This window comes from Amia ocellicauda, chromosome 3 (genome assembly GCF_036373705.1).
Source record: "Amia ocellicauda isolate fAmiCal2 chromosome 3, fAmiCal2.hap1, whole genome shotgun sequence".
Lineage (NCBI taxonomy): Eukaryota > Metazoa > Chordata > Actinopteri > Amiiformes > Amiidae > Amia > Amia ocellicauda.
In genome coordinates this window covers 30,342,368-30,365,080 of record NC_089852.1, presented here as the reverse complement: position 1 = coordinate 30,365,080, position 22,713 = coordinate 30,342,368, and the positions used below count along the sequence as shown (strand labels likewise).

The window sequence follows — 22,713 nt, the reverse complement described above, 5'->3', positions numbered from 1 at the left end:
TGTATATACATACAGTTTCCTAGTGCATAGGATAGCATTACGCCATGTCTTCCGCTGCCCGCTTCGTGGTGGTAGTCGGGGTCGGTGTGGACCCGTGTGTGCGGGGCAGTGAAGGTGTTTATCGTCTGCAGCTTCCCGAGAGAGATCAGCCCCCATCAGCCTGCCTTCGCCTCCAAAGCCACGGCTTCCTGTTTACGCAGGAGATCCTTCCCTGCGAGAAACCCGAAGCCGACTCCATCTCCTCTGCCTCCCCCTTCCCTCTCTGTCCGTCTCTGGGAGCTTGCATTCCCGGTATGTGGCGCGGCGATCTCCACGCCGATAGACACGCACGCTGCTCACGCGTCCCGTCCCCCAGCTGCGGCGCCAGATGTTTGCGGCGCTAAGGGCGTTTGATCTCGACCGAGGCGCACAGACACTGCAGGTAGGGCAGAGGGGTCGGCTTGACCCAGACTGGCACCTTGTTTATTTCTGCTCTCACTTGATGCCTTTATAGCAGGTTTATTCATTACTAAACCAAAAGAGGTGTGCAGAAAGTGCAGTGTGTTCCTTCAAGTTTTCTATTTCTGTAAATTGGTGTATTTGCCTGTACGCCCAAAATCTTGTTCACCCTAAAAATAAAACATGAACAAAACAGTGCGTTTGACAGTCGATCGGGACACGGCGCGGAGTTGACTGGAACAGCCTTTTGGGCTTTAATGAGAGCGAAGAATTGAGTTCACAGGACACTCAAGTCTTGGCACTTTGCATGAGTGTCGGATACCATAGCAGAGGTGAAGCACGAAGCCAGGCTGTTTGGGTGGCAAAGGGAGCCGGGGACTCTGGAGCTAATGATAAGTCTATAAGTCACACCTGACTCTGATCTCTCTGCCCTCCACCAGCTGCGAGTTGCCCGCTGGGTCCCTGTTGCCCCCCCCCACTCCCACTGCGCGCCGCCACAGGTCGTGTCCAGCTGTTGCGCATTCCTGAGCTGTGCGGCGGGGAGAGGAAGGAGAGGGAGCAGCGCTGGGAGAGAGAGAGAGAGAGAGAGAGAGAGAGGGGGAGAGGGAGCACCGAGCTCAGCGGTGCGGTGCGGTGCGGTGCGGCAGACCCTGCGAGGCGGCTGGGAGTAGCTGCGGGATGCTCTTGACGCGCCGGGCCACAGCCTCGGGGGTTTGACAGCCCGTCGAGGGGAGGCTTTGGAGTTGATTTTGTTTCGGTCTTTCTCCTGTCCTGCTCACTAAAGCAACAATGACCGACGTGGGCTGCACCGGCTCCAAAACGGTGAGTAGCTCCCAGTAGCAGCGCCGCTTTAATATTACAAGGATCAGCGCCAGGCATGAAGACGTGTAATCAAAGTGTTTTATCATATTCATATTTTTAGTTATGATTCTGTATTTGTTTTCTTCTTAAGGATGAGTTGCGCGATAAAATATACTCAAATACAACTACTGTGTGCTCGCTTTCTTATTTCATTATCATTAGGTTACATTCTAATTCGATTGATTAAAGGGCGATTCCTAATCCAGTACAGTGTTGTTGTTTTGCGTGATTTGTTTTTGTTACATATTGCCACCGATCCAGTTACTATACAAAGCTTGACACGAAGGGGGCGTTGTTATGTCTGGGATGTGAGGGTGGGGGTGCTGTCACATGCACTGGAGCGCAGACAGTCAGGATTCCCGAGGAGAGCGGTGGTGGGGGTGCAGCTCTCTGATCACTGCAGAAGCGTTTGACCTCACTGTGTGGATCACACTTCAAGTCCCAGTGAAGTCAGTGGACTTTAAATGATTGAACGTTTAAGGGATCTTGTTGACTTCCCACCTCATCCACAAAACCCACTTTTCGTGTTTTCAAGAACTGGACTACCAGGGCATTCATTTTTCAGGTGAATTCCTCTTCACAGTAGTGCCCTGTAGGTACACACAGAAAGGCAGGACAGGACCCAGTCTGCTCACACTATCACAATCACAGCCACAACAGAGTGATTGTGTATGACTTATGATCTCTGTATTTTACTTCTTAAAAATATTGTATTTGTAGCTGATGTTCAGTTACATTTCTACAGGGGGAAAATAACTTTGTGGTGAAACGGTACTGGGTTTGGAGATGAAATCCAGTCTGATGTCCGCTTGGTCATCTCTGGCTCAGGTGAGGTAGGGCCACAGGTAGCCCTGCACACAGGTGACCAGCAGGTGAGCCCAGGCCCAGGTTCCAGCTGCAGGCCGCTCTGGTGATGCCCCGCGGGTTACCTGGGGGTTTCCAAGCCCAGCACACAGGCTGACACTGCAGCCCCGTCCATTTGGTTCCCATTCTGCTGAAGATGCTTAACCGCTCTCTGTGACTGAGCTGTCTGCTGCGCTGCCTGCGGTACCACCCCAGACAGAGAGCCGAAACCTGCTTCCAGTTAAGGTGCTTTTAAGCAGTGCCAGCGAAAGCAGAAAGTTAAGTGATTTAATGCGCAAGGGAAGACTTCCTTTAAGGTGCTGTCAGCGGGGTAGTAGGGGTGGGGAACGTCTTTGCTGTGGCAGGGAGGCCTCACGAAGTATTTGCAGTCCTCATATCGGGTTATAAATATTGTACTTCTGGAAAAAATGACTATAAATATATAATATATATATATATATATATATATATATATATATATATATATATATACACTCACCTAAAGGATTATTAGGAACACCATACTAATACTGTGTTTGACCCCCTTTCACCTTCAGAACTGCCTTAATTCTACGTGGCATTGATTCAACAAGGTGCTGAAAGCATTCTTTAGAAATGTTGGCCCATATTGATAGGATAGCATCTTGCAGTTGATGGAGATTTGTGGGATGCACATCCAGGGCACGAAGCTCCCGTTCCACCACATCCCAAAGATGCTCTATTGGGTTGAGATCTGGTGACTGTGGGGGCCAGTTTAGTACAGTGAACTCATTGTCATGTTCAAGAAACCAATTTGAAATGATTCGACCTTTGTGACATGGTGCATTATCCTGCTGGAAGTAGCCATCAGAGGATGGGTACATGGTGGTCATAAAGGGATGGACATGGTCAGAAACAATGCTCAGGTAGGCCGTGGCATTTAAACGATGCCCAATTGGCACTAAGGGGCCTAAAGTGTGCCAAGAAAACATCCCCCACACCATTACACCACCACCACCAGCCTGCACAGTGGTAACAAGGCATGATGGATCCATGTTCTCATTCTGTTTACGCCAAATTCTGACTCTACCATCTGAATGTCTCAACAGAAATCGAGACTCATCAGACCAGGCAACATTTTTCCAGTCTTCAACTGTCCAATTTTGGTGAGCTTGTGCAAATTGTAGCCTCTTTTTCCTATTTGTAGTGGAGATGAGTGGTACCCGGTGGGGTCTTCTGCTGTTGTAGCCCATCTGCCTCAAGGTTGTACGTGTTGTGGCTTCACAAATGCTTTGCTGCATACCTCGGTTGTAACGAGTGGTTATTTCAGTCAAAGTTGCTCTTCTATCAGCTTGAATCAGTCGGCCCATTCTCCTCTGACCTCTAGCATCAACAAGGCATTTTCGCCCACAGGACTGCCGCATACTGGATGTTTTTCCCTTTTCACACCATTCTTTGTAAACCCTAGAAATGGTTGTGCGTGAAAATCCCAGTAACTGAGCAGATTGTGAAATACTCAGACCGGCCCGTCTGGCACCAACAACCATGCCACGCTCAAAATTGCTTAAATCACCTTTCTTTCCCATTCAGACATTCAGTTTGGAGTTCAGGAGATTGTCTTGACCAGGACCACACCCCTAAATGCATTGAAGCAACTGCCATGTGATTGGTTGGTTAGATAATTGCATTAATGAGAAATTGAACAGGTGTTCCTAATAATCCTATAGGTGAGTGTATATATATATATATATATATATATATATATATAAAGTCATGTTTGTACTGTGTGGTTTTTGGAGGTTAACAAGCAGAAATGGGGTAAAAACGAACATGTTCAGGTCCCACAGCAATGTCTGTCCTCAGCGTGTGTTGTAGCAGTCGGGGAAACGAGGTGTTGCTGGAACACAAGAGCGGACCTGAGGGGGACGACCTCCTCCCAGAACCCCTGCAGGACTGGGCGTCTGTTTCCCAGCCTCACTCCTCCAGACAAAGCCCCTTTGTGCTCTCCAGTGGACTCTCCGCAGCACTTATATTTGAGCGTACCAGGATTACATTTTATTTTTCCCGCAATAAAACAGTTTTCCTGTAAAAGGCTTGGAATTTGGAATTTGGAAGTTGGAATTTGCTGATCTTGGGTTTCTTCTCCCAAGAAGAGGCTTGCCGGCTGCTCACAACTCCAGACTGGACACTGGACGGCTAGTGCCTCCGGAGTACAACTCGCCCTCAGTGAGGCAAACGTGTGGTTCGGGGAGGCTGCTTTACAATGTGTGACATGCTTCCCCTCATAAATGCGTGGTCTGCCAGTGTAAGACATTGCACAGAGACAGTGGAGCACAATAGCAGCATTGAGACGCAAAGCAAAGCCTGAAACAGCACAGATAAGGATCACTGAGTGCTACAAAAACCCGGAGGAGCTTGAGAGGAAAAATCAGGGGGCACCTGGGTGTGGGAGAGGTTTTGTAGATGAATGTATTTGAGTAACAAAGGAGAGAAGCAGAAACAGCCAAACAGCGCGACCATCTCTGATTAGAGAAGAGTATGTGAAGGAACGTGCAGGGTCACGTTATTGTGTTGTTTTTTTGAGGAGGGGGGGTGTCATATTTCAGGAACTCTTAATGCAGCCTGAGTGTCCAAACCACAGCTCTTTCCTAGATCTTGTAGTTTGTAATCAAGTGCGCATGGTTGCCAAAAACCCTTTGATCATTTCCCATCTGCAGTTCAGCTGAAAAGTCCCTCCCTAAAATTCTTCGGCGGCATCTGGAGTCGCAGGAGGCCAGGATGAGTGACATGCATGTGTATCCGGGGAAGGCGAGGCGCAGAGCCAGTCCAGAATGCGCTTGAACTTGTAGGTGTTGAACTGGGGATGAAGGCATCTGATCTGGCTGAGATGGGTCCTTGATTTCTGGAGTCATTTGATCAGGTTCCCGAGTGTCAAAATAACCTGTCTTGAGCTGTGTGTGCCAAGCCACAGCCCTCAGAAGTCACGCCACAGGCAGTATCTCCTCCTCTGGTCCCTGACTTCGCCACTGTCCTTCAACAGCTCTTCAAAGCTGGAGCATTTTGCTTTTGTCAGAAGGAGTAAAGTAAAACTGCCAGCTCTCAATTATTTATTTCTTCAACTTTGAAAGCATCCTGTCTATGAAATACTATAATGTGCTTTAGAAGATGTTCTGACATAATAACCTTACAATGACTACTACTACTACTACTACTACTACTAATAATAATAATAATAATACGTCAAAGGAAATATTAAGTTACTCACATTTATGCAGCAGTTTTGTTCATGGAATCCTCCTGCTAGAGTTGCATATGTCTACACCTGGCCATATCATCAGTTTGGAGGGTGCCAAGAATTTGGAGTGCTGCTATTTCTGTTTCCCAGTTCAACATACCTCAGTGTAATTGGCGGCCAGGTGACCGGGTCTGGTAAATGTGTTGCTGGCAGAGCTGGGGTGGGGGGGCATTTCACACAGTGACACACTCCCTGCCATCGAATATCTGACCCCCTGCTCTGCCATTGACAGTAAACCCCAGGCTGCAAACACGGGGCGTGCACTCAGGTCCGAACAACCATCTGAAATGCGCCACATGCCTGATCCCCACAGCTCCCCCAGTTTCCTGTGCATAATTACAACTTTATTTTTATTTTTTAATTTGATCTTCTAATTGATTTATTCTGCAACATGTTTATTGTTATCCCGGCTCTCTGTGTTGAATTACAGCTGGCCGATCTGATTGGAAGTGTGATAGCGGTCTTGATTACATATCCCATTAATCAGCTTTGGCCCAGGCTGTAAAACACAACGGCTCAACACAAAGCGAACCCTGTGGCGGGGGAGTGTGACTGTGCAAGGGAGGGATAATCTGAGCAGTAGGTTTTTGATGCAAACAGGAATTAAGACGGGGTTATGGGGACATGCTGACTAAGATAACAGCGCTCCAAGAATTTAAGGAGGTTGAGCTCTTTCATTTCCTGTGACGTGTACTCCCCCTTCGGCAGTCCTGGCAGGAGCATTAGAACACAAGAAGGATCCCGACTGATACCGGTCCTCGGCCCCATCTCGTTCATATGATATCCACTGCTGACTTTCATCCAAGAGACATCCGAGGTACAGGAACAAGGGCATGAGCACATGACCCGTGAGAACTGCGCATTCTCTTTGAAAAATGAATAAATAAACTATAAAATTAAAAATAAAGACAAAGCAATTGAAAAGGCTGCCACTGGGTTAAGGATCAGCAACAGCCAGTTCATAGCCTGCAGGATGCATTTCCCTCTCGGGTTCCTAAGGGGTTAACTTCAGAGGGGCTGGTCTTCAGAGGGACTGCCTTGAGGAACCCAGATCAGCTTCAGCTGTATGGCTTGGCTAGCTTGTTCCAGGCCACCACAACTCTTTGTGTAAAGCAGTGGCCTCTTACTTGTCACTCCTACTCTTCCACTGGTCACTTCTGGGTCCCACTGTACCTGCAGATGCCTGCCCACTCCAGGGAGGATTTTGAGTGCTGGGGCCGATTCCCCTGGTAATCTCCTCTGTACGAGACTAGAGAGGCGGCCCATAGAAACAGAGGACAGATACGTTCACTACCTTGTTGCCCGGCTGTGCGGCTGAACGGTTTCCTGAATCTCTAACCCGCAGGGATTTTCTTCCTTTAATTAAGCTATACATTTCAATTAATGGAGCCCTCCACCTCCTGCCCCCAAAATTTCAGACAGGTTTAGATTCAGAAGCAGACGTGTTGGTTTTGGCTGCAGATGTTTCCCCCGCATCCCTCCCCGCCTCTCACAGCTGGCTACCCACTACAGAAGCACATCCACAACTCCAGTTTCAGACTGTTTATTTTCTCTACCCACAAACAGACTCCAGTGCCGCCTTGCCCACTTTCAGCACGGCCGCCATGAGCACTCGACCTGCGGCTGTGGCTTTCCTGATCAGGCTGCATGTGCCTGCAGTACACTTACAACGTCATCCTCATGGCCAGGTCACCTAGGCCAAAATAAACTCCATGTACCTCCTACTACATCTGTTTATTGGGGTTGTCTGACCTCCTGAAAGATGCTTGACGAGTCTGGAGGGACACTGCTGCCGTATGACCCGTTCATGGGAAGATGAACACTGTTTTTAATTGGAATCAGTTATGAACTACGTTGCACAATTTTCCACATGTAAATGAACATGTCTGTAATTCTGTCTGTTGCAAAGAGAGAGGAGGGCACCCCTGGCGACACACATGCCTCTTTGAGGCAGTGCTGAGTGGGGGGGCAGGTCTGCTCCTCTTTCCCTGGTGTCCTGGAGTCTGGGAGGGGAGGGCAGGCTCCGGAGCTCCCTGTGTTTAGCCTGTCAATCACCATTGACAAGCAGTAATGAACGTCTTCAGCCCTTGTGGGAACAGCACAAACAGAAACAGCACGTTTTCCCGCCGCCTCCTCCCTGCCCTGGCAAAGTGTGTTCCTCCCTTGGGATCCCCGCATCGCTGGGACTCTGAGTTTAGACTAATGGCAAAAAGCTGTGCAGTGAGCTGAGGCCCATTACTAAATATGGTGTGTCTTAAATCACAGCCCATTTTGCACAGGGGTTTGTGAGCGCTGTGCAACCACGTCCAGCCCCAGTTCTCACCCTGCTGGTGCCCTGCAGCGCGGAGTCGGGTGCTGAGGGTGTAACTGCAGGCTAGATTAGAGGCAGCCTGCGGGAGCCTGGAGTCACTCGGCTCTTACTATTGCCAACCCCACTGAATACGAGCTGCTTTTCAACAACTGGACTATTCTCTGTGATCCCCAGCCCGTCCTCCTCCTTCATACACACACACACCATATGCATTGCAAAGATTGCGGTACAGAATGTGAAAAGTACTTGATGTATAATTGGGGTGGGAGCAGAGGAGGGAAGTCTGTAATTAATTCCCCCTTGTTTTTAGGCTCCGTGTTTTAGGCTCTTTGTGTTCATGAGGATTAGCAATTCAACAAGGCCTTGCTCCTCTGGTACAGATGTCTTCAACGGCAACAACAACTGCCATTGTCCATATCTGCAAGCTTCTCCAGAAGAAAGTGTTGCAGTAGCAGAGAGGTTACATCTCTGGAGACCTCTCAGGGGGGCAGTGTGCTGTACTACTGCCGGTCACACAGGGAGGCTTGCACAGTGTTCTCCACAGTTTGGGAATGCTACAGCCGCAGTGCACAATGGGATCACAGAGCAGACTCCCTCACAAGTTGTGCAACATGTGTATGATGATAATATCAGACAAGTCCCCAACCTGAGGACATGTGTGTGTGTATGTGAGAGTGTTTTTGTGTGAGTGTGACAGTGTGAGTGCACAGGGTGATGTCATGGTCCTCTTTCCCTGTAGGACGCAGCTGAACACAATGAGGAGAGTCCGGGTCAGCAGAAAGAGGCATCACCCCAAACCAGCCCTCCCTCCACTCCCAAGGTCAGGCCGGTCATATTAATGATTGAGATGTGAAGTAATTCCACTATGGTCACATGGTGTATGTAGTGGTGTGAGTGGTGAGCCAGCGATGACAGTGCTGTCCCTGCTGTTCTGTCCCTGCAGAGTGCAGCCCTGGACCTGATTGACACAGGGAAGGGGCTGAAGGTGCAGACAGGGCAGCCCCACCTGGTGAGCCTGGGGAGCGGCCGACTCAGTGTGGCCATCACCCTGCTGCCCCTGGAGGAAGGTACGTGCACACACACACACACTGACATGCTCTTACACACACACACACTGTAATACCTTTTGATAGAACGCCCCCATCACTCTTCACTGGCGCTGGATGAGAGGAAAGCATGATCGTTCCCCTCAGAGTCTGGCTCTGTTCTCTGTGCAGGTAAGAAGACCCTGCCCAGGGTGAGGAGAGTTCAGTACTGATACCTGAAATGAGTCGCCCCCTGCCCTTGTAAACCCCGTAGCTCCTCAGCCCAGAGCGAAGGGCTTCTCCACACGGGTCACGCTCCCAATGCAGCCCAGCCCGCTGAGCCAAGCATGTTTTCACTCACTTCAGGAATGCCAACATATTTGGGTAATGAGCTCTTTCCCCCCTGGGGGAAATCCTATACAAATCATTAAAAGGCAATTACCGTACAGTCACCTCTGCAGTAAATCAAAAAAACCTCTGTTAAAAAATAAATAATGAAAACCCTTGTCCATAATTGAGTGAATGGGTTGGCCACACAAGAGAAAAAAGGACAAAAAGAGCTTTCTTTTATTTTACATTTAAGTCCTTATCTAAAAACATTTGAGATCTGGTTGTGCTATTGGCTGATCTGAAATACAAAACAATTATATACAGAACGTTTTGAGATACAGGCAGACAGATAGACAAGTCAGACATTCTCACAGGCAGACATGCTGACAATTTCTGTCTCCCCAGGTGTGACTCGAATCGGACGGGAGGATGCACCCACTCCCCAGGACATCACCATCGAGGGCCCAGGCATCGCAGCCGAGCACTGCCGCATCCTGCGCCGGGGGGTCCAGGTCATGCTTGACCCCTGCGGCAACCTCTGCACCCTGGACGGCATGCCTGTGACACAGCCCACCCCGCTCACACAAGGTACGCAGAGACAGCCGAAGGATTGCTAAAGCGGAAAGTGAAGTTTATTTGTGCAGCCGGTCACAGGGCCCGGGTGTGTCCACGCATGCAGGGCCTAAGCTCTGGCCCTGTCGCCCAGTGACTTATTCACATCTCTGTGCTGAAGTTCACTCAGCTTGGGCTGGTGTGAGCGGTCTTCTTTTTTCTTCTGTTTCCATTGTTCTGTGGTGGAATCCAGTTCAGGTCAGCTGCCAAAACGCAGACACACTGATGTCTTACGTATGACCGCAGCTCCACACGAACAAATGTACACATAGTAAGGCGACATCTTGCACCTGGGGTGGACTGGGATGAGCAGCTCCGGTGCAGCTCCTGCAGCCCAATACCGGCCAGGCTGCTGTGCTGAGGCGGTCGTCCAGACGGTTGTCCGAGTCCGAGCAGCTGTGTCCTGCAGCACACGCCGGTGCTGGAGACTTCTTGGCCTGTAGCCCTCTGGGTGCTGTTTAGTCTGGACACCACTGCTATGTCGAGATTTCACTCTTGATAATTGTGTGGTTTGGACGCCAACGCTATGGCCTGATCGCGCGTAATTGCAGCGGCCTGGAATGCCAAAGTCTCTCGCAGTCTCCCTGGGCACTTAACCTGCGGTGACTCGGCAGAGCTCGGTGACGGAGGAGCGCTCAGGCTGATCCGCTCTACAGGAAGTCTGCTTATCTGCCCCAGGTAAATATTTGGAGTTGGCCAAGTACACAGGTCTGGCCTCTGCAAGGTAAACAATGACCTCCAATCTGCCTGCTCTGTACGTGGAGAGGTTGGCTTCCTCCATCACCGTGAGCGCTGCGGGGGCGTGACTCTGTTGCTCATGAATTGTATAATCGCTGGCCCCTGATGGCTCCCATACTTAGTTTCAGTAAACACCACTGCCTCATTCATCCTCTGAGTCACTGAGATACAGTCGGTGTTTCAGCAGCACACAGTCGCTTTTTGAGCTCTTCGCTTCTCGGAGGCATCGTAAATGAGCCAATTAGCAATGCAGAAATGCAAGAAATGAGAAATGCAATACAATAAAAAATACAATGTGGAAAATGCTCTGGAAGGTAAGCTGTAAACCTGGAGGACGTTATAGACTCACAGGGGATTCGCCTTTGCATTCAATCTGGGTAAAAAATAAGAATTACATTGCAGGCGGCTGTCTGGAAATAATCATCAGGATTTGGGAACTGATCCAAACTCCTCTCCCCCCTCTCAGCCTGTGATGACTTGCCTGGAGTGCATGGTGACTGCGGCTCCGAGCAGCGGCTGGCCGGGCCCAAGCCCTGCGATGGGTGTGCATTTCTGTTACAGCGCAGCTCAGTGCCGGGGCAGTAGTAAGGTAGTAGTGGGAGGAGGGGGAGGGGATGACAACAATGGACTCACCTAACAGAGTCTGGGATCATAATACAATAGCTCCAGAATTTGAATAGAGAACACCTACTCACACGGCACCACCCTGCCAGTGGGGGTCCGACACTGGGGACTCTGCTCCAGAGATAGACAGAATACACGGTCGGACAGAAGTAGGGCCCTTGCGTGGCGTGGGGGCAGATGCAATAAAGCAGACCCTTTAGTAATTAGCGACTGAGGCCAGAGCTTCCAGGGAGCAGCTGTGAAACTCGTTAAAATAGCCCCCTCTGCTCTGACTCCTCGCATCGTGTGCTGACTGTGTACTTTCCTGACCAGAACTGAATTCTGAGCCGTTATTGTTGCAGCCAAGACCAAGCACTACAAGGATGCAAAATCCTGCAAAAGTGCTTGTGTGTTTAGAGAGAGAGAGAGAGAGAGTGGGAGGGGGAAAGAATGATACCCGCCTATTGAGAATCACTGACTTCTTTTACCTGATGAATGGTACATTAATGAAGAGTAACTATTGCACAGTAGCTCCCATCTTATCAAAAGTAATCAAAGCATTTAGTTGATTTTTTTTCTTATTCTGTAATGATAAAATGGTACAATATTTTAATAACAAACAAACAAACTGCAGAGCAAATATAATATTTTTTTACATTAAATGTATTATAAAAGCCCGGATAATTACCTTTAAAAAGATCCTTGTTCTTAAACGGTGACTGTAACTCTCAATAATAATAAAAGAGACGGGAATGAAGTTCGAGCATTTGCTGTGTCTTTAAATACAGTGCGGACGTACCAATATGAAAACGGGGGCGGCTGGATTCGGCACGACTAACAAATAGTCTCCTTCTTCCTATGCATTTAAACGCATTTATAACCCAGCAGCCTCCACCCCAAAGTACTACGTTGCTAATTGGAAGAGCGTGTGCTTTTCCCCCGGGTGGGTCGAACCACGGTCCAGCAGTGATCGCGCCCCCCTGCGCGGCGCGTTGGTCTCTCCCGGTGGGAGCAGTGCTCTTGCTGTGGAGCAGCGGACGCGGAGGAGCGGGACGGGCGGGAGGAGAGGCGCTGCGCTCCGTGTGGGTCTGTCCGCAGAGCCCCTTCCTTGTCATGCAAACCCCCCAGAGAGAGGAGCGTGTCTTCCTGCGACCCCCGTGAGTGGAGAACAATTACAGGTCAGTGCCCGGCACCGAAGCGTGAAACTAGGACACGATGGCACCAGTTCACGAAGTGCGTGTCAGAGGTGATGCCCGCAGTCAGGACACGGTGCTGCGCCCTGCCTCGCTGCCCTGCCTCGCTGCCCTGCCTCGCTGCCCTGCCTCGCTGCCCTGCCTCGCTGCTTTCTCCCCAGACACCGACAGGCATGAGTTCAGATACTGCGCTTGAACCCCGTCTTTAAGACGCGCACTTAAGGACTTGGACGAGTAGGCGGATGTGCGGATGTGTGGATGTGTGCATCTGCAAGAAAACAAAGGAGGGGAAAAGAAAGTTTCGTACTGACTTCTGATAGTAATTATGCGCGATAAATCAGTGCGTTTTGGCGACGGGGGGCGGGTTTGAGTGGAAGCTCAGTTCACCGGGAGAAGAGGGCTGTGTCAACAAAGAAACACGGGTCTGAGGTGCCCCCCAGCCAGACAGACAGCCTGTCTGCCCTCCTGCCCCCATCGACCCCCTCTCTGCCCTTCTGCAACCCCGGAGAGGGAGGGAGAGGTAGATGAGAGGACGATATGCATGAAGTTAAGCAGAACAATTCATTTTTAATATTCAGACTTCTCATTTTTTGCCTTTTTTTCCAGGACATCATTTGCAAACATACAGGTCAATGAATGCATGTCTAAGAAACAAGCAAAAATGCAATAACATGTGGGAGCACAATTTGCAAGGCATGCAGTTGATTCTATAGGTTCTGCTGTATGTTTTATATGTATGTATGTGTATATCGGTTTACAGGCTGCCCCATCGGTGATTGACACTGTTTGTTTAGCTAACAGTGTTGAAATCAGTTTCTTATGCCTGGTCACCGCAGGGGTCTCCCTGTACAAGAGTCCCATTGTGTTTCCATTAAGTCATGTTTGCGTGTCCACAGCCAAACTGTGACCAGTGGGGCTAATGTGTGGTTACAGCACTCCCCCCCCCCCCCCATGGAGAAGATCTGCACAATCAGGGGAGAATCCCCTTCGATCCCAGGGTCAAGGGTCAAAAGGACCTCTAGGGGCGACCACCATGTTGTGAGGCCACTGACGGGCCTGTGTGTGTGGTTATAGTTGGCGATGTTTGACAGATCTGTTTACTGCATATGTAATGATGATAACTAACTTCAGCCCTAGATTAGATGGCTAAATAACACCCTGCCTGTCAAGAGTAAAGCATACCCCTTCCCCCATCTCTCTCTCTCTCTCTCTCTCTCGCGTAGAGCTCGGGTGGGTGGGTGGGTATTGTGAGAGTGGCGAATGAAGGGAAAAGGAGCTGGTTAATTTATCACTGACCCGCTCCGGTGCTAAATGTCAAATAAGGCTGCAAATCATTAGTGTGCCTGTGAGATGTGTTTATACAGCCACAGCGAAGTTATGGCGTCGCAGGCGTGGAGCGCTCCGTGTTTACAGCGTCCGTCTGTAGAGAGGACCTGGGCCATAGCGAGAGCTGTCACCCCCTCCCCTCCTTCCTAAGGCTTGTCCGCAGCTGCCTATTGTCCTGTGTTTGGATTATTAGTGTATTTTTTTTTTAAGTGTAACCTATATTTTGTCAAGTTGAGAGTGTTTGTTTGTGTTTGAAAGTCTGTTTTAATTTAACAGCTGGGCTCCAGCAGTGTAGACTAAACACCTTCTTCCCTCTGTGAGGTCGAGGCAGATCCTGGGGAGACGGTCTTCTCCGACTCATGTCCGCCCCCCCACCCCCAGCATACCTGAGAGGCCGAGTCAGGCACTGTCTAGGGGAAACAAGGGGAATTCGTTAGTTTCCTGGCAGTTGACTCTTTGCTATGAAGACATGGGTGCAATGTCCTTATCTTATCTGAAAGGGGGCTTCGGCAGATGTTTCTGTTCTCAACGTTTTTGGTGAAGGGATTTGGGATATGCGTGTCATCGAATCCCTCCTGCAGTCGGAGCAATGAACGGGGGAGCCGATCGGAGTTGTTTTTCGGGGAGGTTCACTTGCCAGGCCTGCTCCAGTCCAGAGTCTGTTCCGTGATTCACAGGCTGCAGTGCGTTAGACACCGGGGGTCTAGCGCTGAGCTCACGCACTAGCAAGCCTCTTCCAAATCATTGCAGGGGGCAGGGCAGCGTGAGAAGCCACTTTCCCAATATCTTAATTGAATTAAGATGCTGTAAATGGTAACACCCAATTAAAACTGCCGTTTTGGCCCCCACCAGTAAACGAGAGGGAGGTTTACTCCTCCAGAAACCTAGTCAGGGAGTCGTCTTCGTATTTGGCTGGAGAGAAATTTCCTTTTTATAACGCCTCAGAAAAGGTGCCTCAGCGGTGGGGCTCCCATCATGTCTGGTGGGAGGTAGGCTTGTTTTCATTGTAGACAACAGTCTGTCTAGTGTGTTACCTGGGGCCTCTGGCATTGAAGTGCGTGGAGTGGGCGGAGGAGGGCACTATCCTGACAGCCTAGTTGTTCCTTGTGCCCTGGTGTCGGTGAGTGCGAGCAGGACAATCCACCGAAGCCGCCATAATCGCTGGCTGTTGTTTGTTCAGCTTTCAGACAGAAATTCTTTCCTCCGAGTCCGGGGCCTGGGCTGTGGGTGTTTTATTAGCTGCTCTTGGAATGAGTCAGCATTTACATAACAATGAAATCATAACCTCAAATAAAAAAATCATGTTCTCAGTTTGGGGGGGGGGGCTGGCCGGTGGAAATTAAAAGGCAGAAGAAACCAGGAAAGTCCCACTTAATCCCAGGCCAGATTGGTTTGGGTTTCATTGATCTTCTTGCCAAGCCTTTGCCTGCACTAGCTGTTAGAAGCCAGGCATGTTTTGCAGCATAAGACCCTCCAGTCGGTGTGTTCTGTGAAACATTAAAATACACAAGTGCCAGTGTGTGGCGTATCACACTTTGGCCCTACGAGGAGGGCCCGGTATGTGAGCAGGCTGGCATTGTGATGCGGCAAGCTGTGGGCGTGCGGCGGAGGGGCTCGGGACCTGGCAAGCGGCTTCCTGAACTGCTGATTAGGAGAAGGGACGTTTTCTCTGGGCAGATCCTCCAAACAGCCGAGGCAGGATGAGGAAGAGGAAGAGGAGGCGGAGAGGCTGGGCTGGGGGGATACGATAGCATCAGACAAAGCAGGTTGTTCATCCACTAGGCGATCAACAACAAGAGGAGAGCACTGGGAGGCATGGCCAGCGCTGGGGGGGTGATGGGAGCCTTGCTGATTTTGGTTTCACTTCAGCTGAACGGGGCAAATGAGTCAGTGATATTTGTGTCCGTGTGTGGGACACTCCCCGCATTGTTTTTCCCTCTAAGTTTCAGACCTCTGAGGAAACTGAAGTGAAGTTAAACCTGCAGGAAATGTTAAGACCGGGCAATTGAAAGTGGGGTTTCATTACGGCCTGTATCACGATGACTGAAGTGTGTAGTGTGGTGCATCATTCCCGTGTTCCTCTGCTTTCCAGAGCTGTTTGAGGCCTGCTGTATCGCAGCTCATGCTCTCTGCGGTTGTGTATTTTCACAGCTGCAGCCTTCGTTGACAAACCTCTAATGCATCGCTAATGCTACATGGAGAGTTAAAACGCTTCCATGTGCCCATGCTTCATATACAGCTCCTTCTACAAATGAAAGATCAAAGTCCCTATGTAAATATCTCTGTGGCCAGAGGAGTTGATGCTTAAAGAAATTAATCTTTTTTTCTTTTCTCCTGTCCAAAAATAATAACCGTGTTGCAAGTCAGTGACGTTCTGGGGAGAGGGTAGTCTGGAGACCGGCCTGGTGTCTACGGGGAAACTACTGTAGCACCTGAGAGGATTTTGCAGTTAAAACCTCTGATACACCTGGAGCACACAGTCTCAGTGTTGGGTATTGTGATCAGGAAGGGACCTGTTCAAACCTGGGCTGTGGCCCCTGAGCGTGTTAGCAACCCTCCCTGTGCATCTTCCTTCAAATGAGGAGGTGGCTGTGTCCCTGTGTTGCCCAAGTGCTACTCTGTGCCTAATAGGCTAGAGCTGCTGCTAAATACACCACACAGGAGACTTATTCTGGCTGATTGATCATTTTTTTTGTTTGTTTATTTTTTGTTTTGTTTTGATGAATATGAAGGTGAGGAGGGATCAAGCAGATTATTTAAAGCAGCTTTTGCAGCAATTGTGCTACACAATACAAAATACACTGTTTAATCTCATCACTTCTCTACAGTTTGAATGGTTTCCATGTGCTCACAGTGAGAGTGTGTGAGTTTTAGAGTCAGCCCACAAGCAATCTCCATCACACAGTATGGATCTCACTTGTGAGCACAACCTGGACTCGGCGTCATACAATAGCAGCAGCGTATGAAGCCATTTTATCATCTGGCTTTAGAGTTTGAGGCTCAAGCGGCTGCTTTTATCGCAGTTCTGTTGGTCGGAGCTTTCCAGAGCGAACCAATGTTTGCAACTCTAGTGCTTTCAGTTCCCCTCTCCCTGCCCCTTAGGGAATATCGAGCACCCTGCTCTCAGTAGCAGATTACCTGGTCCCAACACAACCACTTACAGTGAACTGGCATCATCACACTGATCTGTACAAATCTAAGGACTTAAAATTATGATATATATATTTGCAAAGAAATATCTGTATCACATCTATTTGCCAGTTCTTTTCTGGTGATTGTGATGACATTGTCTGCTCTGTGTTTCAGGGTACACGCTCTGCCTGGGTAAATCCTACTACTTCCGCTTCAACCACCCCGAGGAGGCCAGCCGCATGAAGAGCATGCTGCCCCAGCGGAGCCCCGTGTCCTATGGGTTCAGTCCAGGTACACAGGGGTCCGAGTCCCAGCGCCAACAAAGCCAGCGTCACCGGACCCACTATACATACATACATACATACACACATACATACATATATTAATCCCACCACCACCCAGGAAAAAATCTATTTTAGTGTAAGGGGGTATTTTCTTCTTCCAAGTCATCAGAAAGGCAGCCGTGAACTCGGCACAGAGCGAGAGCTGAGGAAAGCGCAGACTGCTTTGTTTGTGCTGTTGAGTGCAGAAGCCGTTCATACAGTTCAGCGGGTGATTGGAAGCGTCAGTGTGTCGGTGCTGCAGGTGAGTTTGATTGAGCCGTGTTTACTACCGGGAGTGAAGCCTGCAGAGACCTCCCGAGAGCCAGGCTGTGCCGCCGCCGGGCCAGGAATGTGCTCTTCCCACATAAACACACTCTGTTGTTTCTCCTAACTTGAGCCGTGAGGACAAGACGCGCAGCCACAGCCAGCGGGCCGGGCTGTCTGCCGCTCTGTGCTATTTAAGGTGAACGTCTCCTGCCTGCTCTGGAAGCACGAGGGGGAAAAAAAAAGACTGCGTTGAAATAGCAGAGCATTTTACCAGGAGCTGGAGGGAAAGTATGTTGCCTAAGGCTCTCTGAGACTTTTTAAGCTTCCCATTTATGGTTAGAAAGTGCAGATTGTTCAGGGGCGAATTGTGGTGAGGAGTCGTGCCAGTTCGTCAGCACGAGAGAGGGGCCGCGCTGAGAGGTTCTTCCTGCCCTGGATCTCCGGTTCCATAGAAGGGAGCATTCTGCGAGCGGAGGAATCCGGAACCTGGCAGAGGCACTGTGGCAGCGAAGTCATTAGGAGTGTGCCCATGAGTGCCTGCCCTGCCTCTCAGGGCCTCGCTGCGCTGCATAGCCCTGCACCTCTGGGGCAGCGGGGTTTGAGTTGTGCACCAACACTCTAGGTCAATCAACCATCACCTGCTCAATGTCAGGTGTCAGATCCTACATTTAAGGTGTAACATTGTGCAAATTGCAGTTAATTCTAAAGAATACAGCCTTTATGTATATCTGTATAAGTTAAAGCAGTGGGCATGGCAAGGCGGGCTGTTTCTGGACTGGGCACTCAGGGCTCAGAAAAGTCTGACACCAGTTTAGGAAACTTTGTTTTTGTTTTGATTTGTTTGTCTCGGTGGGGTTTCCATGGTAGACAGTAGTGCGGCAGCTGTGATGCCACAGCTAGTTGGCAGTGATTTTCCTAAAATGTTCATTATTCCTCAGGAGAGAGCTTTGTTAAATTAAAAATAAAAGCAACACAGAAAGCCATAAGTGTACTGTGTGGTCGGAGGGGAGTGTGGGTCTCAGCGCTCAGGGCTCTGGGGCTCCTCCTGGCTGTGTGAGGCCTGGTGCCGAGGGGCCAAGCCGGTAGCTCACCCTCCAGTAGGAAATGGCTGTATTGGAAACGGTTACACAAGAGAAAGGAATGCGGTGAGCGGAGATCGGATGACGTGAGAACCTGTCCCAGGAAGGCGGCCCTGTCTTCAGCAGGGGCCTCCGATCCTGCTCTGAGGGAGGGAGGCTGCAGAGTCTCAAGAGCTGCCGGGGAGTGTGCCGTCAGTCTGCCCACTCCCACAGTCGAACCGGTGCTGCTTCCAAAACCAAACGCTGTTCACTGGGCAGGGGAGGGCAGGGCACGGCACAGGAAACTCTGGCAGTGCGGGGGGTGTAGTATTGCTATGGACACCCCCGCGGTGCTCGGGAGAGGGGCCATCGGGGTGTGAGGAGGGGAAGTAAGTCTTTAAAATGATGGCAGTAGAGGTAGGCAACAGGCAGCTCAACACACAGGGGATTTTATCTCCGCTCTCAGTCTCTGCTGTGAACTGCAGTGTGCCCACCAGGTGGCGCTCTTTCACACTGCTGATCGGACCACTACAGACAGCGGTGCCGTTTTCAGCGGATCCCCAGTCAGCCTCCCTGACTGAGGATGCAGGCTTGGCACACCTCGTCACACCAGGACAGGCCCAGGCTCCCGTGCAGCGGGTCAGCTGTTTCAGAGCGGCTTCACCCGGCTTCCTGGCGCGGTGTGGGCAGTGGAGACAGGACTAGGTGGCCAGGAAATAACATTCTAATTTTAGTACCCTGCCATTAACAGAGCGGCCCTGGTGTTCAATGGCTGCTCTCTGGGAACGTCGTGAGTTGAATGGGGGTGAAAGGGTGAGTGGGGGCTGGGAGTGCGACGGAGACTGAGCTGCGCTGCACCAGGATCGTTTTCTGTTATCATGCGGAGCGTGTGCTGCGTGTGCTCGGGCTGACCTGACGTGTGAACTGTGTTGTCCGTGCCTGGGAGGGGAGATGGGGAGGGCGGGGGGTGAAGGAACAGGGCTGGAGCAGAGTGTGGGAGAGCCTAGGTGGTCTGTGTGATTGAGTGGGGGGTGCTACAGAAAGAGGAGATCTGCCCATGCTCAGCTCAGACACTCACTTACTCTCTCTCACACACACACACACACACACACACACACACACACACACACACACACACTCTCACTCTCACACACACAGCAGGTTCGTGGCTACAGGCCACACCGAGACCTCTATATTTAGATGTGGATTTTCAAGTCTTTGGGGGTTGTATTTTTTATGTCCAAAAAGCATAAAACAAAAAGCAGCCTCATCACTCTCCTGCTCTCACACCAGCTGTTCAAGGCCACTCTATGCAGTTGTTTTATTGGGGGGTAATTTAGTAACCGCTGGGAGTGGACAATGTACCGGCTCAGAGCTCGCTGGCTACAGGATCAATCTGCTGGAGGTCTATACCATAAACTATAAAAGCCTCTAAATTGCACATTAAGGTGCTTCTGTGTTTGTTGTGCAGCATATTTTTAAACTCCTTAGTCTCTTGATTCTCAATGTCACCTCTTCTGGCTTTTTCTTTTCCCAGACTATTTGAAACACGGCTCCGAGTTCGGCCAGGGAGGCTCGAGGGCGCGGGGGGTGCGTGGGGGGGCGGAGCTGCAGGACATCGTGGACTCACTGCAGAGGAGGAAGGTGGCTGCCGACCCCAGCCTGCGCTCCAACGGGGAGTACAGCCCCTCCTACTTCACTCTGGCCCAGACGCCCCCTGTCAGCCCCGGCCTGCTGTCCCCCCCGGGCTCACATGGCCAGGACTCTGGCTGGGCGGGGGGGCTGAGGCATTACAGCGCAGACCGCCCCCCACTGTCCATCAAGCTCTCCTCACACCTGTCCTACGGCATGCCCCCCTCGCCACGCCAGCGCTCCCTGCAGGCAGCGGACGCTGCGGACCTGCACTCCAGAGAGCGGGAGAGGGAGCGGTCCCTCAGCCCGGCAGACCTGCTGTCCTACTCCAGGTCCAGCCCCCGGAACAAGTCCCAGGACAACGTCTTCTTCTCCAGCCCCCTGGATGGCCGCCGCGTGGCCGGGGGTTCGCTGCTGTCCATGTGGAACAGCGCTGCGCTCGGAGACAGCCTGCCTTCCGGGGGCGGAACCGGGCCGGCCAGCATGCCCTCCAGCCCGCGCCTGGCCCGCAGACTCAACCTGCAGGACAGCCAGGCGTTGCAGGCCAGACCAGGCCTCGACTGCGCGCCCAGGCAGAGGAAGTACTCCGCTGGCTCCCTCTCCAGCATGGGGGCGTACAGCCGCTCACTGCCCAGGCTCTATAAGGCGGCTGACAGCCAGATGGCCCCGCTCACCCTGCCCCCCCGCCGCTCCCTGGACAACCGCAGCCGCTCGCCCGCCCCCGAGTCCGCGCACAATGGGGTGGATCTGGATCAGTTCTCCGTGGCCCTGGCCTCCAAGACCTCGCGTGGCCTGGCCTCTGTGGACAGGGACTGCGACGGCTCCGTGACCTCCAGCGTCCCCGTCAGCCCCAGGGTGGCCAAGAAGATGAGCCTGACCTCCCCGGGCTCCCCCTGCGACCTCGAGAGGAACGGCCTGCCTGGCTCATCCCCCGGCCTGGGCGAGAGGAAGTTCTCCTTCGGCAGGAGCGCGGGCCTCAGCCCCGAGGTGGCCGGGGGGGACGCAGCGAAGCCCCCGCCCTTCCGAGAGAGGAGGGGCAGCATCAGCTCGCTCAGTGGCAAGGAGGAGCTGCGGGACTACCACCAGAGGCAGCGGGACGAGCGGCTGCGTGAGCAGGAGGTGGAGAGGCTGGTGAGTAGCGGCCCTGCTTTCACATGTGCCTGTGGACTGACCTGCTGGGTTTCTTATTATAGATGTCATCAAGTCTGAGGTCTTCCTGTTGCTCCCTGAGGTTTGTTGTTATTGTGATTCTAGTTTGTTAAGGATTCACCAGACTGGTAAAGGGCATTAACCTAAAAATAGACGTATGAGGTACTGGGGAGTCAGATGGGCTGCTGTGAAGTAATCGCAGTAATCATCCTGACAAAATATTCTACATTCTGTCTACAAATTCTTTGCGCTGTGCAAGGCGATGGATGAGTGTTGGGCACCAGCTCTGCGCTGCCTGCCAGGGATCTGCTTTCTGTCAGTTTGCCACTGGGGCATCAGCCAAGCCCCGCTGACCACCCTCTGGGGGGTCCACTCTGCTGGCCATGCCCTGACATAAATCAGTGCAGTATAATCATCAGGCCCACCGGCAGCCCTTTCTCGCAGGGTTCAAGACTCTGGCCGCTCGCTCTCACAGCTGCTGCCTCTGACATTCCTGAGAATCCACAGCTGGCAGGCAGGCTGTGGCCAGGAGCTCTGTGGGTTAAATCCTCAATGGAGGAACCAGCGAAAATGTCTTGCCTTCATTACCCTTGATCCCAGCAAAGCTCACACATCTCGTCACCCGGCTCAGAAAAACAGGCGTTTAAAGATTTTGCAGTCCTCTGTCAGCCCAGGCCACGTCTTGTGGAGTTTTGCTTTTAAATGCAAATAATTTTTGTGACGGAAAAAAAAAAGTGTTTTTAATTTTAATAAATTGTGTAGTGCTTCCTCTCCCTCTCTCTCTCTGAACACACTGGGAGGTAAAAAAAACTGAAAATGTAACAATAATAACAGCAGTGGTTGACCTGTGGAGATCGGAAGTTAAAGCTCAGGAAATAAAGAGGATTTTCTTAATAAACAAGAAAACAAACTAAATATCCTCAGACGAGCTGGATTAGTGGCTTCAGTGTGCAGGCGTGCGTGTCCAGTGGCCGGCGAGGAATCTGCAGCTGCGGGTCCCTCCGGAGGCATGCCGGTCCTCCAGAGCGGTGTGGAGGGAAAGCGGAAGGATTGAATCGCAGCGCCGCCTATATTTGTATTTCCTTCCCTATCAGATGCCAAATGTGTTTTTGATGATATTGAATTTCGAGTGCCCAGTTGCTCCAAGATGTATTGCAGTGTCTCGCTGCCCTGACTGCCTCCCACTCTATGCTCGCCCACACACTGCTGCATCGGACCTCGGGCATCAGTCTGCACTGGGGAGGGGGTTCCTACAGAGACTTGTATATCTATATATATGTATGTATATATATATATATATATATATATATATATATATATACATATATGCGTTTATATAAACACTTGGAATTCGCTCTCTCTATTTCCGTAACGCGTGTGATTACTCAGTCGGCCTGTAAACTGTGGAGAACTCCACTCCGCTAAAACCCTGGGTGACGCAGGTGAGCCCGAACCCTACCTGCTCATCAGAATCGTGATCAGCTCCAGAGGGGAGGTGGTGGCCATGAGGTTCCTCCCGGTGGCCACCGCGACGGAGGGCATGGTAAGTCCTGATCACGGAGTTCGTCGCGCTCAGATGCTTGTTGTTTGGCACTTTC

At 51.1% G+C, this 22,713-nt stretch overlaps 1 protein-coding gene across 5 annotated transcripts in view; it reads left to right on the top strand.

Annotated features, from left to right (window-relative positions):
- The first annotated feature begins 227 nt into the window (after positions 1 to 227).
- The window catches only part of phldb2b (pleckstrin homology-like domain, family B, member 2b), a 39,908-nt gene continuing 17,422 nt past the window's right edge, over positions 228 to 22,713 (top strand). For 2 of the 5 annotated variants that reach the window (XM_066699002.1, XM_066699000.1), the window contains exons 1-6: positions 228 to 421; positions 8,467 to 8,547; positions 8,671 to 8,794; positions 9,488 to 9,670; positions 16,861 to 16,977; positions 19,872 to 21,097. In XM_066699002.1, coding sequence (XP_066555099.1) covers positions 368 to 421; positions 8,467 to 8,547; positions 8,671 to 8,794; positions 9,488 to 9,670; positions 16,861 to 16,977; positions 19,872 to 21,097 — 1,785 coding nt within the window. In that variant the 5' untranslated portion in view covers positions 228 to 367. Of the gene's footprint in view, positions 422 to 878; positions 1,261 to 8,466; positions 8,548 to 8,670; positions 8,795 to 9,487; positions 9,671 to 11,515; positions 12,214 to 16,860; positions 16,978 to 19,871; positions 21,098 to 22,713 lie in introns of those variants that run through there. The other 3 variants (XM_066699001.1, XM_066699003.1, XM_066699004.1) reach the window with 3 other exon arrangements.